Raw genomic sequence first — 22,137 nt, forward strand, 5'->3', positions numbered from 1 at the left:
ACATAATATATATGATATAAAACCTATTATATATTTATATATTAAGTTGTTATTTACATACTCTCTTAAGGTCTGAAGACATATTTGGAAAAAGAGACAAATATATCAAACACATTACTCCATTTTCAAAAGGAACTAATAAATCAGTGGGGGCAGTGGTTCACACAAGTCATGGTGGGTTCTCTGGGTCCCTGAATGATACCATCTGTCAAAAAAAGTCAACTGTCAATTTAAGTGGAAAATGAAGAGAACAAGATTTAGTTAGAAATGCATAGACTAGAACACAAGAAGGCCTTGAGGTCCCCGTTGCTAGCATAAATGTCGCTGGATAGCTGGAGTCAGAGCCACGGGTGGGTGGTCACACTCCTGGGGTCTCCAAGAGCATTAGCCCCTCCAGGCACTGCTTCCAGCCCTGATGCTCAGTTGTGTCGAGTTGCTGCAGGCCATAGGGAACCCCTCACCAACCTCAGCCTGGAAACACAAAGAACCACTCTGCTCTGCCTCTCTCTCATGTCTTGTCCCTGCTGCTGTGGGGGGAAAACTCAATTCCTTAGACAAGTAGAAGAATCTGTGGAAACCCCAATAGCTGGGAGAACCACAAAGCAGACCTCCTGCTCCCAATGTGTTTAAACCAATGACCCCAATATCTTTATTTCCCGAGGTTTGCTTCCACTAAATTCAGTTAGATTTTCTTCTCCTAACAAGTAACGTCTTTTGAAAAGGCAAATCTATCTTGAATGATTACATTTCTTTAATACAATTTCTCTTACTACTACCAGCAGCAGCCAAATTTGTGTTCGATTTTCACTTTAATAAAACCTGTATTGAGCACCTATTCATGTGCAGGTAGGCTAAGTGGGTCAAATAAATATAAATAGCTACATGGTAGCACAAGCAGCCTTTTCACACCAAAAGAGCTCCCCCAACCCCCGCTGTCAGGAGGATGGTGGGCCTGAGGGTGGGGGGCATGGGGAGAAAGACTTGGAATAAGCCATGACAGAAACAACCGATGCTATGGCAGAGGCATGAAGGATGCTGGCCGGCTTACAGCAAGGGAATTTAACTAGTGTGGGGTCAAGGAAGAGTAACCCAAGTGGAGACTTGGGGGACAGGTTAATGTCAACCAGGCGAAGGCGGGTGGAGATGGCGACTTTGGTTGGGCAGCCTGGCCATAGGGGTCCTGTGGATTCTCATCCTCCTGTCAAGTGAGGTGACTGACAAGTATTTTCTTTTTTAAGATTTTATTTATTTAGGGGCGCATGGGTGGCTCAGTGGGTTAAAGCCTCTGCCTTCAGCTCAGGTCATAATCCCAGGGTCCTGGGATCGAGCCTCATGTCAGGTTCTCTGCTCAGCATGGAGCCTGCTTCCTCCTCTCTCTGCCTGCCTCTCTACCTACTTGTGATCTCTGTCTGTCAAATAAATAAATAAAATCTTTTTTTAAAAGATTTTTTTTTAAATCTTTTTTTTAAAAGATTTTATTTATTTATTTGACAGAGAGACACACAAGTAGGCAGAAGGAGAGGGGGAAGCAGGCTCCGCACTGAGCAGAGAGCCCGACATGGGGCTCGATCCCAGGACCCTGAGACCATGACCTGAGCTGAAGACAGAGGCTTAACCCACTGAGCCACCCAGGTGCCCTGGCGACTGACAAGTATTAAGCAAGATACAGCCTCAGCTGACCTGAATTTTAAATCCCTCTGCCTACAGTGACACAGTGAGGTGGACAGTGGCAGGATCGGAATCAATGAGGAATCTGTTGCCATAGGTTAGCTAAGGAATGATGGAGGTTGAAACCAAGATTCAGACACCAAGGAGCCAAAACCCATGGGACTTGGTGATTTATTATTTATAGGAGGTAAAGAAGAAGAGGAAGACCGCTGGGCTTCTGCTTTGAACAATGAAATGGTGGTGAAGGCCTGTACTGAGGGGCAGGTTGCGGGGGTAAGATGATGAGTCTAATTCCTCCGAGATGCCCGAGAGACATGTGAGGGGGGGGGGCAGCTATGCAGCAGCACTTAGATGCTGGGGAGAGATACCCACGTGGAGTGGTCAGTCTCAGAATGGTGCTCACCTAGCAGGTACATGAAGAGTGAAGAAAGAGGGGCATCTGGGTGGCTCAGTTGGTTAAGCGACTGCCTTCAGCTCAGGTCATGATCCTGAAGTCCCCAGACTGAGTCCTGCATCAGGCTCCTTGCTCAGTGGGATCCTGCTTCTCCCTCTGACCCTGCCCCCTCTCATGCACGTGCTCTCTCTCTCTAATAAATAAATAAAATCTTAAAAAAAAAAAAGAGTGAAAAAACAGGATCTTGTTTAAGATATGAAGTGAGCAGTTAACAGATGAGACCAGGTGGTGGAATTGGCCGGCAAGGGAGACCATGAAGGAATAGTCAAGGAAGTGGGAGGTAAGCAAGGTAAAGGTCCAGGGTAATGTCACAGGACTGAGATATTTTTAGGTGCTTCAAGGCTGTTGGCCATGAGCCAGTAAAAGGACTGTTAGAAACAGAGGAGAGAGAGGGGATAATGATTAACAGAGGATTCCCGATAGGAGCAGAGGGACTGGGATCCACAGTGGAGGGGAAGGCTGACCTTGCATTGGAGGGGTGACACTCCTTCCATGGTGACAATAAAGGAGACCAATGGCTGTAGGCTTACAGACATTTTGGTGGGAGGTTGAAGGAGCTCGTTCCTGATGGCCAGGTGCCCTGGGTGGCAGGAGACGAACTCAGCTCTGACAGTCAAGATGGGGCAGAGGCTGAGGTCTGAGGGGAGCTGTTCTAGAGAACAGGAGCAGAACTGGTCAGGCAGCATGGAGGGTCCAGCTGAGGGGGAAGGCATAACCCACCTGGATGTGACCATCCATGCAGCTTGTGTGCCAAAGGTGGCCAGCAGATGGCCGGAATCGTGCATCAGAAGGAAAAGAGGGCAGAGGAGTTTAGGCTCTTGATAGGAGACACGTGATAGGGATGGGCCATGGAATTTAGGCTGGATGGAGAGGTAAATGCAAGCCAGGAGATGACTAGAGGGTGCGGAGAGAGTCAAAGAAAATGGACTTCTAAGGTGAGGAGGTGGGTGAATTTGAAGCAAGAAATACTTGGAGTTCCAGACACAGTCAGAGGCTTGGGCCCTCGGGGGACCTGGAGCTTAGCAGGGATGAAGCTATAAGCAAACCAGACAATTTCTGCCAGATGAATCTCTTGCCAAGACCAGGCTTGCACCCAGGAAAAGGAAAAGAACTGCAACGAGAGCCCCGGGGCATGGATGGAATTGTAATAACCCCACTTCTTTGTGATTAGATAGGGCATTACACAAAGAATGTAGAGTGTGAAGTTTGTAGAAATCTTGCTTTGAAATCTCACTTCTACAGAGACTCATTCCAGCAAAGAAGGATGTAATGGGAAAGAGACATGCTCAGCGAGAGGAAGCCAGAAGTCAACCAAATACAATTTGAGATTTAGCTTTGAATTCTGTTCATACCTACCACAGACTTGCCATATGATGTAATAATATAACTTTTTAAGATAAAATGCTATAGAAGCTAAAGTTATTGGTGCCTCCTCTATGCCAGGCGTTATGCTGATAACTGTGCGCACGTATTTCATTCAATTCTCACAACTCTCAGAGGTAGATACTCCTATTATCCCTGTTTCACTAGCAGGGAAACTGAGACCTAGGGAAGTAAGCGGTGAGCTGGGTCTGCTTCCCATGACTCCTAATTTTTCAGATAAGAATAAGGCCATGTAGGATATTATGAGGAGTGAACCAGAAAGATGATGGTACAGTTCACAGAAGATTAAGTTCAATGAAACTCAAAAGAATAATTTTGATTGCATGGAGGCACCAGTTCGATTTAAAAAGTTTCAAAATTTCAATACCAACCTATGTTTCTCTGAATTAACATGCACTCCCTCTCCTTGGCGGAAAAATGGCTTCTGCTTGGAACGCCAAACTCAAAGCAGTATTTATTCCTCCCCATGTCAAACAAAGTGCAGTTGAATACGGTTCTCCTCTCTCCCAAGGTCAGGCTGTTTTCAGCTAGCTGAATGGTCCTTTCCCCAGGGCGTCTGGGGGCCTCCTTGAAGACCGTGATCACTCCTTGGACAAAGATACACGGTGGGGGCAAGACCGTCACCTCCACCCCAGACTCACACGTGAGTTCTGGTGCCATCACCAGTTTGTATCCAAATTTCTGGGCCAGGTCAATGGGTCCTGTGGAGGTAATGACCGAGTCTCGGCCAAACAGCTTCAGCACCACCGTGACGTAGGCTTCTGGCCCCACAGGCGCACAGCCAAACTGAAGCCACTGACCTTGAGAGAGTTCTGTCCTCTTGCTGGTTCTGATCTCCAGCGGCTGACCTGGACTTGTTCTTGCCTCGGGCAGACTGTTGGTAAAGATGACGTCCACCAAGACGTCAGGCTGGTCCGCAGGGAAGAAGCACAGTGGCTGATGGGTGAAAAGGCCCACAAGGAAGGTGCCTTCCACCGCCTTGGACGTCCTATTCAAGTCAATGTGAAAGACGGGCCATTCAACCTTGAGAAAGGCTCTTTGCTCCCAGTGGCCGACTTGAGTACCGTTGTCAGCCACCTCCGGAGCCATCATGAACCAGTAGTCTCCAGCCTCCTTGAAGTAGAAGCATTCAAACTCCAGTGTGCCCTGGGACTGGTTGGTCAGGAGGTATTTGGCGGTCACCGTCTGATTGGTGCTGGCCTCCAGCAACAGGACAGACACATTCCTCAGTGTCCCGTTGGCACCACCGAAACGCCGGAAATCCACAGACACCGTGTTGTTGCTTAGCGCTACATGGCCTGGCTTTCCCAAGAGGAGATGCTCGGCTTCTCCAAGAACTGAAACGAAATGGTCAGAGTCGATTTTACAAAGATATCTCTGAGCAGCACCACCGGTGACATCGAAGAAAATAGCATTCTGCTCATAAGGAGGAGGAGTTTGACCTCGGCCAAAGAGGAGGTGCAATGATGCCGTGAGCCGATCCCGGGAGCTGGGCCCCGTGCGGTTCCCATTCTAAAGCGGCTCTGGGCCTTGGTCTTCAGCTATCGTGGTTATGTTGAAAGCAACATCTCACAAGCAATACCCTGAATGCACCCCACTCAACAATGTAACACCTTGGCAATGTAACTGTGCAACACCTTGGCGGTGAACAGTCTATACAGCAGGAACTACAACAGACTGTTCTCAAGATGGAAATCCGTACCCCACTTCTCTCATTTTAATCTGTTAAAAAGAAAACAAGCCCCCCCAGGACAGCAAACCAGGACTTAATTACAGCTTCAACCTAACCCGGGAATGTGGCCTTGCCACAGTCCATCTCAAATTTCCCCATCTGCACTGGTGAGGTTACCTCCTTGATAAAAAAAAAACCTCACTGCCACCTCCCAACCCCTCCCCCACCAACACACAGAAAGAAGACATCCTGGCCTGAAACATCCCTTTCTGGTCTTTTGCTACTTCTTCTTACCCCACCCTCCTTCCTATCAAAACCCTCCATTTTGTACAGCTCCGCGGGCCGTCTATGCTGGCTAGATGGGACGCTGCCCGATCATGAACTGCTTAATTAAGCCGATTAAGTTAGATCTGCAAATTCACTCAAGTGAGCTTCCCCCCCCTTTTTAAATAAAGCATATTCTAGGGGCCCCTGGGTGGCTGAGTCTGCCTTTGGCTCTGGGCTCTGCTCAGGGGGGAGCCTGTTTCTCCCTCTCCCTCTGCCTGCTGTCCCCCTCCCCCTGCTTGTGCTCTCTGTGTCAAATAAATAAAATCTTTTTTTTTTTTTTAAATCATATCTTGGGGGTGCCTGGGTGGCTCAGTGGGTTAAAGCCTCTGCCTTCGGCTCAGGTCATGATCTCAGGGTCCTGGAATCGAGCCCTGCATCGGGCTCTCTGCTCAGCAGGGAGCCTGCTTCCTTCTCTCTCTCTACCTGCCTTTCTGTTTACTTGTGATCTCTGTCTGTCAAATAAATAAACGAAATCTTTAAAAAAAAAATCATATCCTGGGGACACGTGTGGCTCAGTTGGTTAAGCATCTGCCTTCGGGTCAGGTCCTGGGATAGAGTCCTATATCAGGCTCCCTGCTCAGGGGGGATCCTGCTTCTCCCTCTCCCTCTGCCCCCCACCTCGTTTGTGCACTCTCTCTTACTCTCTATCTCAAATAAAAAAAAAAAAAATCACGTTCTGGTGTTTAGATAATTTGGAGGAAATGGATACATAGTAAAGTGAGAAAACTTGATTTAAATGATGCCATACAAACTGCTCTTGATTCCTTAAAATGGAAGACCCTAAGCATGCTTCAAAGTCATCATTTTCTGATATTCAAGACAAGTACTTAAGCATTTTCACCAGTAATGGAACCAGTGCCGTTGGTTTATACAAAGCAGAAATTTTTAGATGGATGAGAAATGTCAACACTTTATTCTGCACAGGTCGCCCAAGGGACAGAGTGAATGTTTATGACATACCCAGGCTTGTCCTTGGCAGTTTTAATTACACTGAATCCCAGACCAGCCTAGATGCGATAGATGACTTCTAGCCCACAAGCATCACTCAGTTAACATCAATCCTATCTTTTTAAAAAAGAGACCCATCAGAGCAGCTGAAGTAAAGAGTGGAAAAAACACAGACACACAGGAATCCTTGTTTCTATTTTGAACCCTATCCAAATACACATCAGAGGAGACAGAATTTGGCAGGGCAACAATCAGCTGGCCCACGGCTAGGGTAAGAAACATTTCTAGATTTAAGACACTGCAGGGCTCTTTTGGCTTGAAAAATAACATGTGTAAGTATTAATTTATTATTATTATTATCTTACATAATATACACATATCATACTATATCATATATATGTCCAAAGAGCCTCAGTGTGTTACTTGGGCTGGTCATCTTTAAATATACCCTTGCATGTATTCAGTTAATGATCATTAGAATCAGCATGTGGATATACTGGCACATAGAGGTATTGTTTTTTGTTTGTTTGTTTGTTTGTTTTTTAAAGATTTTATTTATTTATTTGACAGAGAGAGATCACAAGTAGGCAGAGAGGCAGGCAGAGAGAGAGGAAGGGAAGCAGGCTCCCTGCTGAGCAGAGAGCCTGATGCGGGACTTGATCCCAGGACCCTGAGATCATGACCTGAGCCGAAGGCAGCGGCTTAACCCACTGAGCCACCTAGGCGCCCCTATTGTTTTGTTTTTAAATAGCTCATCACATCACCCATTTCTTATTTAAGATGACATGAAATAATATATATGAAACTTGGAAGGACCTGAAATGTTTGATCATCATCTGCTTGAAAACCGTAATAGAATAAAGTTCTTTTTCTTTTTTTTTTTCCTTTAGTCAAAACAGAAGCTGCAAGATAGTCCGTTTCGGAGGAGATGAGTTAAGGCTGAGGAAGGTAGCTGATTCTGGGGGAGCCTGTGCCTGGTTCAGAGCCCACTCAGCACCTGTTTGTAAACAGCGACCAAAGAGACTCTAACGCTCACCGCAGCCCAAGGAAGGAGTTAAGACTGAGAACCAAAGTCAGGTTAATTTGAATCTCACGGGGCAGGATGGTTTTTGATGTACTTTAAGATAGAGACCACACATCACTTAGTTAACTGACAAAGCCTACGGTCGATGATAGGGATAATGGCGAGGGGGGCGGGGCGCAGATCAGACTCCGATTTGATGGGCAGCCAATCAATGAAAAAGACACACATGCCCAGGGGCGCCTGGGTGGCTCAGTGGGTTAAGCCGCTGCCTTCCGCTCAGGTCATGATCTCAGGGTCCTGGGATGGAGTCCCGCAACGGGCTCTCTGCTCAGCAGGGAGCCTGCTTCCTCCTCTCTCTCTGCCTGCCTCTCTGCCTGCTTGTGATCTCTCTCTGTCAAATAAATAAATAAAATCTTAAAAAAAAAAAAAAAAAGACACACATGCCCAGTCAGTAGTGGAGAAAAAAGATACAATTGATGGGTTTCAGCAGCTCAGAGAGAGGGTGTGTACTGAAGAGAGAATTTGCTACTTCACTACAGAATTCCTGCTTTTATAGAGGAGAATACATCCTCATTTAGAAAATAGCAATGTGGGTGTATCACATTCTGGCTCCTACAGTATAGTTTTCTCTACTCTTTCAATTCCGTTCTCCCCTTTCCTTTGTTATATTTAAGTAACTGATATCTTGATATAAGCATGTTGCTTAAAAAACAACTGCTAATGGTATATTTTGATCAATATCAAATGGAGAAGTGGGGAAAACCCAGATCTAGGAAAATATTTCCTTTTCTATTAGCAGCATATCATGTACACTCAACTTCTATGCTCTGTTTTATGCTCGTTGAACTTTTATTCTTATACTCCAATAAGATACTTGCTTTCCACAATGACAAACATCCTTGCAGACTTTGTGAAAATGGTAAATCCTGAAGTCTTTATCATTACGAAATCCAGGACCTTTTTATAATGTTTTGTATGAGGCTCTTATACACAGAGTGATCTGTTTTTAAGGAGGGATAAATGATATTAAGATCATTGAACCTCAGATTGATTTTCAGCAAATCAAGCATCTTCTTGCTTAAATAAACTTCTTAAAAAGAAAAGGTTGAGGGAGAAGAGTCACTGGACAAAATGAGCAGTGTACACTCTGGTCCTTTATAAAGATTTTTTTTATGATTTTTATTTATTTTTTTGGCAGAGAGAGAACACAAGCAGGGGGAGAAGCAGGCTCCCTGATTGGCAGGGAACCTGATGCGGGGCTCGATCCCAGGACCCCAGGATCATGACCTGAGCCAAAGATAGACGCTTAACCGGCTGAGGCACACAGGCACCCCTCACTGTGGTCCTTTTAAGTGGATGCTCCCCTGATACTACACAAGCCAGGATTCTCTATCCCTTGGATCACATTTCTTGATCAATTTGAAAACAATTTCCACTCTTAAACAATGGACTGCTTAGAAGTCTTTGAAATACTTGGCAATCATCAAAAGAAAAGTAGCAAGCTTTATACTATTGAATCTGCTGGTTCAGCAGTTGTATAAAACTCTCTGAATAATGAACTGGATTTTTAGTTGAAACAAACTGAATGATGAAGAGTAATAGTGAGCACCTGCTATTTGCTCAGGCAGTCAAGGTGTCTCGCCTTTCTTATTTTATCGTCACATGATGCCAACAAGAACCTCATCTAAGGCATACAACTGGCAAGGGCTGAAATTTGGACTGGCTCCAAAGATATTCTAACAGCAAAACTCTCCAGGAGCGTGAAATCTTACAGAGAATCCCAATTTAAAAAAATCATTTCGGGGCGCCTGGGTGGCTCAGTGGGTTAAGCCGCTGCCTTCGGCTCGGGTCATGATCTCAGGGTCCTGGGATCGAGCCCCGCATTGGGCTCTCTGCTCAGCAGGGAGCCTGCTTCCTCCTCTCTCTCTGCCTGCCTCTCTGCCTGCTTGTGATCTCTGTCTGTCAAATAAATAAATAAATAAAATCTTTAAAAAAAAATCATTTCACATGTGTGAGTGGAGTTTAAATGTATAATACTGAAGTACTAGGAAATCAGTCAAAGAGAACATAACACGTTGTCTCCAGTTTGTTTAAATAAAAGCGACTTGTTTTTTATTCTTTAAGACTTAAAATATATTTAAAGGGAAATTTTAATCAATAAATACAGAATTTTAAGAGAACCCAGTTTAAAAAGTACTGCACTGTAGCCACTGCACCCACCCCCCCAGGGTCATCAACATCCATGCATTTATATAAACCTCACATTTACATTTCTTCATCGATACTGAGAGCATGAAGCATACTTACGATACTCACCATAGTCACAGAGTACCACCAATAATAGATTTGAAAAGTCTTTCAACATTTGTTTCATTCTGATTAGCAAAATCCCAGGTCTTTGGTCTCCTCATGTCCTTTCTCACATCCAAACTGTGAAATTTTTTTTCATAAACACCTGAAATTAGAATCCCAAAGAAATGATGCCTCTGTTCAATGTGATTTATAAAATAGTAATCATGCTATGGCAAAACCATTCTAAGAAGTCAAACTTCATAGGTGCTACTGAAAAGAAAATAAGGAGCACTCTAATTTTCCCTGGGGAAATGATTTGTAATTGTACGTGTCCCTTTTGTTACATTACAATGCACCTGTTAAGAATATTCAGGTGTGCTCAACACTGAAATTATCTTTGCAAAACACCAAGCCTCTATCTTCATACACATGCTTAAGTGGAGAGTTTGCTATTTGCTGAATTTCATCAAAGCTAAGAGCCAATCTGGATAATACATTTTCACCTGTTTATTTCCTTAGCATTTCATACCTATCAATTTGCTAAAATTCTGCCAGATATTCATTTCGCATCGTGCTGTACAGACCAGGCTCTCTTCTACCAATGGCCTTAACAACCACTGTCTTTCTTGCACAAATGGTATGTTATCTGGATCGCTTCATTTCTTAATGCTTGGGAGCTGTATCAAAACTAGCAAGCCTTTCAAAAAGATACCCAGTGTATGCAATTAAATGTGAACTCCATGTGATACTGTCTTTCCTCTTTCAGGGGTCTCCAAAGAGAAAACAGATAAATAACAATTATCATCTTCAGTCAGTTTTCCAATACTTGTTGCTAAAATCAGTATGCATCGGGACATTGATGATTTCGTGCAGCTATCTTCCCAGACCACCTAAGAGGGCAGGAAAGACCTTGTTGGCCTGTGCTTCAGAATGATTTGTGGGAGGAGGCATTTAATTTGATATGAACAGACTATTAGATTGTAGAATAAGAGTCAAAGGCACTTGCCAATTTTTCATACTAGTCTAATAAGTGAGGGGCTAATAAACATAACCAACTATATATTTTCTTAATATACATTTTACATATCCCCATTACCCACAATTAATATATTTTAACAAGATACTATACTTCAAATACATAGGTTACATCTCTTCAGAAAAGACAGAAATTACCGGAATTAAAAGGACTGATGAAATAAAAATTCAATGGAAAGAAAACTGATGTGTCTCTATTAGCTTTCTTTCAATGGGAGTTGGTTGAACAAAGGAAACACTGTATTTCCTCAAGGGGAAACAGATTTGAAGTGTAATTAGGCAGATGATTAGCGGGTCCCTCCCCTCTGCTCCCTAACAAAAAAAGAAAATTCCATTTTTCTGGGATTAGGCATAGACTTGATCCAATCCTTTCCTTGAATTTGGGATGGGAAATGTAGCCAAACACAGCAGGTGAGTATCTCCCAGGCAAGCCTAGGCACTTAGGGCAATAAAATGTTTCCTTTTGAATTTCTGATCTCAGTAATCACAGTAAGGAGAAGTAAGCATTCCCCAGCTCCCAAAAGTTGAACTGGCTCCTCCCAGATTGTTTGCTTTTCCCTGATAACCATTTTTCAAAGAAGACCCAAATCACTACTGATTTTGTGATTGTAACACATTTTTCTTCTAATGAAAATGACCAATAAAACACAGAATAGTGTGATAATCTGTATTTAGAACTGAGTAGAAATATAAAATAAACCAGACTACCTAAAAATCACAATATGGCTTTTTAAAAATATTCTTAAGCTTTTGAAAATAAATGCTTAATTTTTACTAGCTCAATTACTAATTTAAAGACCTGAACAGAGTAACCCACAATGGAATGGAATGCTGGATAAAAAGCACTATATTTGGGGAAAGTAAAAAAAAAAAAAAAAAAAAAGCTCCTTTTCTTCCTCCCTTCCTCTCTATCTTTCTTTTTACCTTATTTGCTTATTTTCTTCCAACATGTTGTTCCCAATACCAGGACTGGCTACTTACAATGTTTGGCTTGAGAATCGTTTTGAGAAGATAAAAACTTAGGTCTCTTTTATGCACATTTAGAAATACTCCTATATAGCAGTCACACATAAACATGTGCAGAAAGATTCCAAATGCATCAGCTAGAGGGTAAGAGGCAGTCAATATTCTCAGTGGCTAATGGCATCACGCAAGGCTCAGTTCCTATGTTTTTGCTGAAACCGGCTAAGATAAATCCCTACAGTGTCTTCATTGCTGCAGAAAAAGAAAAGGAATTAAGCTAAAGTCTATTGGGACCAATGATTTATCAAATAAAAGGGAAAACAAAAGGAAGCAAAGTGATTTTGTCCCTTCTGACAAACACAAGCTCGTGCGTATCTATCTACTACTAATATTTATTAGCAGGAAATCCCTAGTTCCAAAGCAGCTCGTGTAAACAGGCTTTATTTATATATTCAGTGCGGTGGGCTCTTCCCTGGTCCCAGGGATTGGATGCAGCTTCCCTAGAGAGGCTGTAGGCTGCCCACTTCTACAGCTTCCCAAAGGCCCGCGAGTCAAGTTCATGCCTGGAAATCTGGCCCTGCCCAAGTCCTCAGCCCAAAGCTCTCATAAAATGAGGACCGTTTTGAACTCAACTTAAACCTCATAGTTTGTACCCCAGAAAGGATTTCTCTTTGGAAAGAGACAAACTTGTTCTGAAACGCGGAGTACCCTAAGACGCTGTCCTTCAAGGGCCCCCACCGTTCTGGCTCCCCGCCCGTCTGCGGGCAGCCTGTCTCTCGGCAACACCTGCGGAGCCTGGACACCAAGACGCGCAGACGAAAGCTTTCTAAAGCGCTTCCCTGGGGCGAAGGCTGAGCCCCCAACGGCGGCGAGGAAGAGGGTGCAGCGCCACCCTGCACTCTCAGCCTGCCGGGAGAGCGGGGCCGACAGGGGCCGGGGGGCACGGTCCGACCCAGCGGAGCCGCGAGGGATCCGCGCCGCACAGCAGTGCCCGAGGGGGCGGGGGTGGGGCGGCAGGCTCTTTCCTACCTCTCGGGACTGGCTGGTGCAGGGGCCGGAGCCGGGGTGAGCCAGGCGGCGAGGCGGTGAGGTGGGCAGGCGGGAGGCCTCAGTGGCCGCGAGGTAGCGTGCCGAGCATCCCGCGTCCCGGGACTGCTCGCCCAGGCCGGCGGCGCTCCGCTCCGCGGCCCCACCCGGGCCCGCCCCCGACGGCGCGGGGTGGACGGCCCCGGGGGGCGGGGGCCCGGCCAGCTGGCGAAATCAGCCCCGCCCGCTCTGGGCAGCGCAACTTTCCTCGGGCGCGCGGCCGGGGCCGCGGAGTGGGGAGTTGCGGTTGGGGGTGGTGGGGAGAGGGGGCCCTCGGGGAGCCGGGTACAGCCCCGACGTACACCCACGGCCGGGGCCTGGGCCCAGGGCGAGCCGCAGTCTCCCCGCGTTCCGATCCAATCACTTCTCCCCCCCGGGGTCCTTTCTTCTGGGGAACCACAAAAGTGAACCATCCGAGTGGCCTCACTGGTGGGCTGTAAACTGGGTTGCCCAAATGGCCTTGAAGAGTCTCAAACGAGAACAGTTCAGGCAAAGCGCATCTTCGTTTAGGTTTTTCTTTCCCCGCAGCCAGAGCTGGCTAAATTTAAAAAATGACACCTTAATTCGCAAGTGTTACAGTTGTCTTTTTACAAGAATACTGGAGGATAAGAGTTCCACCTTCACAGCCGTGCTTTTTCGGTCCACTGTCCTGTGAATACAGTTTACCATTTGCTTTTCTTCTACACAAAACAGCCCATTTAACGGATACCACTAGTGTGCAGTAATAGAAATCAGAACAGGAGTGGCCTCCAGAGAGCAGGTGACAGGAAAGAGGCCCCAGGGGGATGGCAGATATGTTCTGTTGGCTGGGGTGTTGAGTTACATGGATTTAGTATGCATTTGTTAAAATGCCTCCAACTTAAGATACCTACACTTCACTGTAAATATTACCTCAATTTCTAAAACTTAAAGCATTTGCAGGTTTTTGAATCTATCACTTAATCTTTTAAAAGGTAACGCAATTACTCAACTGTCAGTTATCAGAGGTTGGCTGAGATAGTGAATTTGCTAAGTACTTATCTCGTCCAATAATTGATACTAGCAGAACTAATTAAATCCATCCAAGGCTTTACTGACAGAAAGTATCTACTCCAATGTCCATTCATCAGTCCAAGTTGAGATATCTTTTCAAATATATGCTACAGTCCTTGGAATTTTTGAAAGCAAGAGCTCAGTAAAGGATGGGGCTTTGGTGAAATAAGTCAATCAGAGAAAGACAATTATATGATTTCTCTGATATGAGGAATCTGAGAGGCTGTGTGGGGGGTGAGGGTGGGGGAGTAGGGAGGAAAGGGCACCAGGGAGGGAGACAAACCATAAGAAACTCTTAATCTGGGGCGCCTGGGTGGCTCAGTGGGTTAAGCCGCTGCCTTCGGCTCAGGTCATGATCTCAGGGTCCTGGGATCAAGCGCCGCATCAGGCTCTCTGCTCAGCGGGGAGCCTGCTTCCTCCTCTGTCTCTGCCTGCCTCTCTGCCTGCTTGTGATCTCTGTCAAATAAATAAAATCTTAAAAAAAAAAAAAAAAAAACTCTTAATCTCAGGAAACAAACTGAGGGTTGCTGGGCAGTGGAGGGAAAGTATAGGGTGATGGGTGATAGACATTAGGGAGGGAATGTGCCATGGTGAGTGCTGTGAATTGTGCTAAGACTGATGATTCACAGGACTGTACCCCTGAAACAATACATCACATATTAATACAAAAGTGAAGAAAAAAAAAAAAAAGAGTGGGGCTTTGGAGTTAGAGAAAGCTAAGATTAATTCTTGCCCACTTCAGTAACCTTGGCAAATACTTAATCGCTTCTTTCCTCCACTGTAAAAAGCACGTAACAGTCGTATGGAAGTTTTGTGATTAAGTGAAACATAGAAAACAACTTGCTCTGCATTAACCTCTCAGACATGCCCTCCCTGGAAATCCATCTTTGGGACTTGGGAGGACCTACATCCAGGTACAAGGGGTTGGATCAATGTGCTGGGACATTTTTTAAATAACAGCTGTAATTTCAATACTTAGTCATTTTTCCCCTTAATTAGAATTCTTGCCAAACTGTGTTTCTGTCTTTATTGCACACTTAAGGCATAATCTTTTCCAAAAGAAGGCGGTGTAGACATGAAGGGAAAAAGCTTCCATGGTCTTGGGATTAACTAAAACAAGCTTCTGTCAAGGTAGCTTTAATTCTGCTCTAGTAATCTTGTGCAAACTGTAAACATATTCACTATCTTGCTGGTATCCTTTATATCCATGGAGAGATCCTTTACTTCCTTAGATAATGCTCTGAAAGAAAAGCTTCAACTTATTCATGATTATCAGGACTCAAGGAACAACACAGATGACCCACTTTTCACACTGTAATAACAAGATCTTACATGTGTTTCAACCTGACTTTTCTGGAGTGCTTCCCACATCGTGGATATGCGCCATGTCATGGAATTTGAATAAGACAGAGTATCTCAGACAGGCTGAGCCCTGACAGGTCTGGTTGAAAAGCCTCTTTGGGTGGATGGTAAAGGACAGATTTAGGTTTGTCAGTTAACCACACATTATAATCCAAAAATCACTCAAGTATTAATACTCAACTAGGAATCTACCATGTACAATCACTGACCTAGGCCAGAAGAGATTTAAAAGATTCAGTTATGTGACAATCCTTGTACTTTAAAGAAACCCAATTCCTCTCTTTTCTTATGGCATTAAGATAAAATATAGTTCCATAAATGAGACAGATAATATAACTATTACAGAGTTTAGAAATAGTAGAGTTGCGTACTAGAAACAGATTTTTCTAAAGCAGGTGGAAATGAGCAAAGTCTGATTCTGGTTATTGGGCTGGAGGTGATAAGTGAATGGGGAAAAGTAAAGAGAGGCAAGTCTGCACAATGTAAGGAGATAGGCCCCAGGAATAGGAAGGGGCATGCCTCATGTTGTTCCCCTACAAAGCGCCTTCCACCTACTGACAATCTGTTGGTCCTCATGAGCCTCTGTGACAAGCACATCCTTCAATCTTCAGGTAACACTGTTCACATGTCTATTTACCCAACTAGGCCACCTTCCCAAAGGCAGGGGTTGTATCCTATTAATCACCCCCACACACCAGTGGCCACACAGTTCCTCACGCAGCCAATATGTATTTAAAAAAATTTTTTCTTTTTATTTAATTGAATGGGAGGTAAGGTAGGATAAATGGAGCCAGGTTATAAAGAGGTATATACATCAGAGTTCACTCATTCAGTTAATATTTATTGAATGCTTACTGTGTGCCAGGGGCTCTGAGGATATATCCATGAACAAACCAGATAAAACTCTCTCCCCTTGTGTAGTTCACAAGAGATCTATCATGAGGGGTGAGATTAGCAATAAATTTATATAAATTCAAGCATACCTAGTGGCCAAAAAACAAAAACAAAAAAAGGGACACACATTTAAATAGTTTAATTACTGGTGTTATAAAAGTCTACTGATGCTATGTAGTTTTTATTGTGTATTGTATGTAATATACTAAGTTCATAATATATTCATATCCATGTATCACTCTACAGGGATTCTAATTTTAAGACTATACAGAGAACTTCATTGGCAATTTAAGAAATCTTCAGGGATCATTTTGAGCATGCTCGATTTACTTCTGAGGCACAGTCTAAAAATCTAAACAGCTTGTGAGTCGTGACTCTACCATACCAAAAGGAAAACACTGAGATTACCGGGCAGAGCATGAGGATGAGGACATGACAAATCCATGTCTGCTCAGGCTAGTCTGGTTAAAGGGAACAAGAGACAGTACATTCATGTGAATATACAAGGTCAGTCAACGATGGACTTCACATCAAGAATTAAAACAAAACAAAAAACCCCAAAACAGTTCATGAGCCATTTCCCATTGTTTTCTTTTTAAAAAACTAAAACAGTAAGATCTTGAGGTCATAAATAAAGAAAAAAATCTTAACATACTGGCTTATTCTCATTAAAGGTTTATCACTTTCATATATTTTTCAAAGAGTATTTTAAAAAGAACACGTTAAGAAAAGATCACTTAAAAGTTTTCCAGTAATTTTACTCTATATACATTAATTCTAATCATTTAACCCTGAAAACAATCTTTACTTCTACAATGTAAAAATATTTTTGACGGTGACTAGAAAAATTCCATTACTATAAAGCTACAAAACAAATTTGCTCCTAAGAGCAAAGATAATAAAGCAAAAATAATAATTATACCAGTGATAAGCACCAAGATGATTTTTTTTTTGCATTTAGGGCCTGATTGGTTGTATTTAAACATAACCTCTGCAACACCTTATTTGGCAAAAAAAAAAAAAAGGGGGGGGGTGGGATAAAAAGTATACATACAGAGGTCTGGAAACAGTGAAGAATGCCCACTTTAAAAATAAAACAGTAAAATCATACTTTTTTAATTAATGTGACATTTGCAAAATATATTCATATGTCACTTTTCTTCCTCTTTAGTTCACTTTATACAATTTAGATTGCTCCATTTTTTTTTAATGTGTTGTCACACTAATGTAAATAAATACATTGAACCATGGGAGTCTGCTGTAATGAATCCAAATCATTAAGAGCTAGATCCAGTAGCTCAAACAATCTGAGTTGCAACTCACTCCAACTACTGAGACAGATTACTATTTACCTTTGTAATTTTTTAAAAACCTTAGCCAGATATCATACGTGTAAGTGTGTATGTGTGTGTGTGTGCATATATGAGTGTGCGTGTATGCGTGTGCCAGAGCAGTGTGAGTACAACCCAGAAACAGGAGTGCCATACATACGAGTTTACACAATGGCCTGCACGACACGGGCAGCCAGACACTGAATACCCCTCCAAACAAACCTGAGGCTGAGCAATGAGGAAATGAGGGGATCTGTCATCATATTGCAGAATCAACGACAGGTCTAGAAAATGAAGACAGGCAGGAGGCCTTGGCCGAGACGTTCCCGTGACGCTGGAGGACGAGAAGCAGCGATAGCCACTTTTGCAGGCAGGGATCAGGGGACCGAATCCGGCTGCAGTGGTAGGGATTCCCTGGGTCTGCAGCCGAAGATCCCTGCAACTTCCCCACAGGGCATCTGTCGTGGCCTCTGGCAGTGGCCTCCACCTCACCCAGTGACCTCTATGGGATCCCAGCTTGTGAGCTGGGGTATCCCCTCCTGCTGGTCACAACAGTTAGCTCAATACAGACACTATCCCTTCTGGAGGCTTGGCCGAAAACCATACCTACTTTCCATTTTCAACACAGTTTTAGAAGGGGAGGCTCCTTCTGTCCCTGTGGGGTCCCTGAGTTTGAGGTAATGCCAACACACCATACGCTGGAGAGCAATGACGTAGGAAGTCAGGCAGTCCACTTTAGAACTCGAGCAATTGACATTCAATATGAGCCAGTTTTTGTTATCGCAGTAATATTTCTCAGTGAGATAGCTTCTCTACACAACTTCTAACGAATGGGGTAAAGAAAAAAAAGTATTGCTGGAAGATGAAAGATTTTTTAAAGTGTCTTGTTGAAACTCCTTAAAGGAAGGAAAAGGAAACCGATTACTTGTCCACCTTCTTTGTTCCTGTCCTTGGCTTTCGAGGTCAAAGAGCACCAAGGTTCCTGTTAAGTTACTTTAAGGTTCTCCCGGCCACTCCGCCCACACAATCCTAGGGAATTCCTCGGCCCTCTACTTTCCAAATTTGTAATCATATCCCTGGGTGTGTCTATACAGCTCATTAATTCAGTTTCAAAATCCACAGCATTTTTTCAACAAAATGAGATAGTTACATTCTTTAAATGCCAGCCATGAAAACATCATGTGAAAAAAAGAACGAGTTAGATTATATATACGTAAGTCAATGACAATTTTCTCCTTTTTTAAGGTGTATGTTGAAGACATGTTTATGACTGCTTCTAAAGAAAAGCCCTTAGGGAAGGAGCCCCATACAGTGTCCCGCAGTCTGATGCTCTGTCCCTGTGCTGTCAGTTCTTAAGCTATACTCTAGCTATGACTTGCGTCATGAACGCCACCTCCCCAAATGGGCACATTAGATGCAGAGAAAAACTTCATTTATAACTCAGTGAATTTTAGTCACACCAGAAAAATGATCTAACCTGTCCAAACATGCAACTTCTTTCTTCCCCCATTAACTAAACTCCCTTCTTAAAAAAAAAAAAAAAAAAAAAAAAAAGGTCAGATTGGAGGGTCAAGTTAAAATCCACCATATTTCAGGTTAAACTCTGAGAGTAGCATGATTTCAAATTCATAGCAGCCTTCAGTTTTCTGTATTTTCCTATATTTATCCGAAGTAAACTTCCTGGACCATAATATTTAGGGAGAAATTAAAAGGGTTTTATAGTATAGTATAGTATAAAGTTCCAGAAATTCTCAGTTTATCAGGGTTTACTCTGAGCTCAATGTCCTACAACGTTTACATGATACGAGTATGTGAACAAGAAGGATTTGAAATACAAAACCCTTAGCTCTGTGTCATAAATAAATTTGGGTAAAAACGCAAGCCTTCCACTGAATCATCTCGGCAAAGATGGCCCATCTTCTCTGCAAGAAGCAACCTAGGAATCAAGGGGAGACACCACAATCATTTGTCCGTTCAGAAACACAAATACAGTGGTAAGGAAGAGCAAGGACCACGCACTTACCTTTCCTTAGCCAGGAGGACAGACATTCCCACCAGCTTAGCAAACTCTTCTGATGTCAGGGATCCCTTTTCTGAAACCTACCAGAAACACAGCAGAGACAAAAATGTGATAATTTAGGCCAACTAAGTACTCACCTAGGGAGAGTGTCTACCAGTATACTCAGGAAGTAATTTACTGAATTTCTTACTCAAATCCAAAGAATATTCACTATAGAACTAAATCCTCTTCACTATTGTTTAATTCTACAAATGCTGAAGGACCGAGAGAAACACAGTAGAGCCGAAAATACCAAAATACGGTGAAGCCCTCTACAATGTAATGAAGGCTCTATACTGAACTGAAGAACTCTTTGAGATTCTAAAAAGGAACATGTAACAAATTCTGAGTGCATATTTCATGCTCCAGTAAAGGAAACTTACATATAGGTTAAGCTTTAAAATATATGGCAGAAATATCAAGTCTTAAGCCTCAATTTCCTCATCCTCACCTAGTTTAAAATAAGTGTAATAAATACGAATTATTCAAATCAAACAGGCTCACCACAGAGGCTATGAAGGCAGTAATATTTCAAGTCTCCTAATAAGTAATAGGAGTAGTTTGGCCAGTAAAATCCATCTAAACTACAGCTGCTTTCCATGTATTTTTTTAATATTTTATTTATTTGAGAGAGAGACAGTGAGAGAGAGCATGAGCAAGGAGAAGGTCAGAGGGAGAAGCAGACTCCCCGTGGAGCTGGGAGCCCGATGCGGGACTCGATCCCAGGACTCTAGGATCATGACCTGAACCGAAGGCAGTTGCTTAACCAACTCAACCACCCAGGCGCCCCTGCTTTTCATATTTTTTGAAGCAATTATTTTGTAAAACAACTTGTGATGTTTTATAATACCACTTAAGTAGGTGTTACTCAAAGAAAAAATTCTGTCAGGGGTCACATTCTGATCAAGAAAATTAAAAACCTGTCAGTGAGACTGAGCTTCAAACAAAAAGACAGCACCTCACGAATTCCAGTTCTCCTTGGTTAAGTTTCAAAAACTTGAACAATGTAATTTTGGTTAGTATTTATTCACTGTTTATAATAATAGGTGTTTTTGGCTGGTCCGAAGGTAGTGAGTTATCTCAACTGATTGTTCACAGGCAGTTACAGATCGAACTCCTTGTTCTACTCTTTCCCCCTTCTCACTACTACACTTGACTAGTAAAAAAAAAAAAAAAAAAAAGTAAAAAAAAAATAGGTGTTTTAATTGGGTCTACAAACATTACTTTTTAGTAAAGTTAAATTCAAAAGGAAATCCTGTTTCTCAAGTTGCTAGGCATTCAGGTCTTGGTGGGCAGACTGATGAGGAGGAAACGGGGTTCACATACTGTCTCCAAGGCTGAGGCCACCATTTCCTCTTCCTTATGGCTCTGAAGCTCAATTACCATGACGCCACTGTCAAAAACTCGGAGCCTAAAAACCACAGATGGGAGAACAAAGCTGTGAATATCTAGGATCTTTACCCGCTAAGGAGGTGTAGCTACAGCATAACTAAAAAGCTCGCGAATAAGCACTTAATGAAAGTATGAACTATAATCCACATGCTGAAGAAAATATGTCTGGCTCTCTTTACTGAACCTGGGGAGAGGAATATATAATTCTCAGCTGAACATCTGTACTTTTAAATCTCCAGAAACTAACACAAGATGTCTAGCAGAGGGGCTGGTAATTCTGACCTCCTAGGAAGAGCCCACATTCCTCTGTCACTGCCCCCAAGTCAACAAGACTTGGACCACTAGCCCTGATAAGGAGGGAAGCCAGGATGACAAGTGAATTCTGTTCATTTCATTCCAAGAGGGGCAATATGTTGGCTCACCACACAGATGGCAGGCCCAGCAGGCCCTTCCTGTCTACTCTGTATGGAACAGTGGCTCTAGTTGGCAAGCTTCCCGCAGAGGTTCTTTTACCTGAGAGGTAATTTTAGTGCTTCCAGCATCTTGCACGCATTCACTAAATCTTCTGGTGAGAGCAACTAATAGGGAAAAAAAAAAAAAAATCCAGTTTACACTGCAAATTAATAGAGTGATGTTATATAATTATAATGATCACTAAAACACAAGAGGAAACTTAACAATTATCATCTATCTGTGACTTAATCTCAGGGTCATGAGTCAAGCTCCATGCTGGCCCATGGAGTCTAGTTAAAAAAAATTTTTTTAAATAAAAACATAAAAATTATCATTTATCAGGGATTTTAGGTGGCTTCATCACTCTAAGGCAAAAAGAATTAACAAAGAAGCAAAGCAGCGCTATCTAACAGAAAACAGCACAAGCCATGTGTATAATTTTAATATTAATAAAATATTAGTAGTCATTAATAAAATAAAAAGGAACGGGTGAAATTAACTTTAACACATGTGTTTCATTTAGCCCAAAAAATCTAAAACATCAATATATAATCAATATAAAAATTATTAATGAGATATTTAACTTCTTATTTGGTACAAAGTCTCCTAGATGTGGTATATAATTGACACTTCTAGCACAGCTCCATTTGGATTAACTGTATTGCAAGGTCACAGTTGTCACATGTAGCTAGCTAGTGGCCACCCTTCCAGACCACACAACCTTAAAGAATCAGCCCAGCATGGTGGCTGACAAGTACAGCT

At 42.9% G+C, this 22,137-nt stretch overlaps 2 protein-coding genes across 3 annotated transcripts in view; both read right to left on the reverse strand.

Annotated features, from left to right (window-relative positions):
- The window catches only part of THSD1 (thrombospondin type 1 domain containing 1), a 34,967-nt gene extending 22,006 nt beyond the window's left edge, over positions 1 to 12,961 (reverse strand). Inside the window, exons 1-3 of one of the 2 annotated variants that reach the window (XM_047723294.1) lie at positions 12,796 to 12,961; positions 9,793 to 9,931; positions 3,877 to 4,842 (exon numbers count right to left, since the gene is read on the reverse strand). In XM_047723294.1, coding sequence (XP_047579250.1) covers positions 3,877 to 4,842; positions 9,793 to 9,850 — 1,024 coding nt within the window. In that variant the 5' untranslated portion in view covers positions 9,851 to 9,931; positions 12,796 to 12,961. The remainder of the gene's footprint in view (positions 1 to 3,876; positions 4,843 to 9,792; positions 9,932 to 12,795) is intronic. The other variant, XM_047723293.1, reaches the window with a different exon arrangement.
- A 3,021-nt stretch (positions 12,962 to 15,982) lies between these two features.
- The window catches only part of VPS36 (vacuolar protein sorting 36 homolog), a 29,969-nt gene continuing 23,814 nt past the window's right edge, over positions 15,983 to 22,137 (reverse strand). The window contains exons 11-14 of the mRNA XM_047723295.1: positions 21,436 to 21,500; positions 20,857 to 20,941; positions 19,495 to 19,571; positions 15,983 to 19,407 (exon numbers count right to left, since the gene is read on the reverse strand). Of these exons, the coding sequence (XP_047579251.1) occupies positions 19,314 to 19,407; positions 19,495 to 19,571; positions 20,857 to 20,941; positions 21,436 to 21,500 (321 nt within the window). The 3' untranslated portion in view covers positions 15,983 to 19,313. The remainder of the gene's footprint in view (positions 19,408 to 19,494; positions 19,572 to 20,856; positions 20,942 to 21,435; positions 21,501 to 22,137) is intronic.

Source organism: Lutra lutra, chromosome 3 (assembly GCF_902655055.1).
Source record: "Lutra lutra chromosome 3, mLutLut1.2, whole genome shotgun sequence".
Taxonomy (NCBI): Eukaryota; Metazoa; Chordata; class Mammalia; order Carnivora; family Mustelidae; genus Lutra; species Lutra lutra.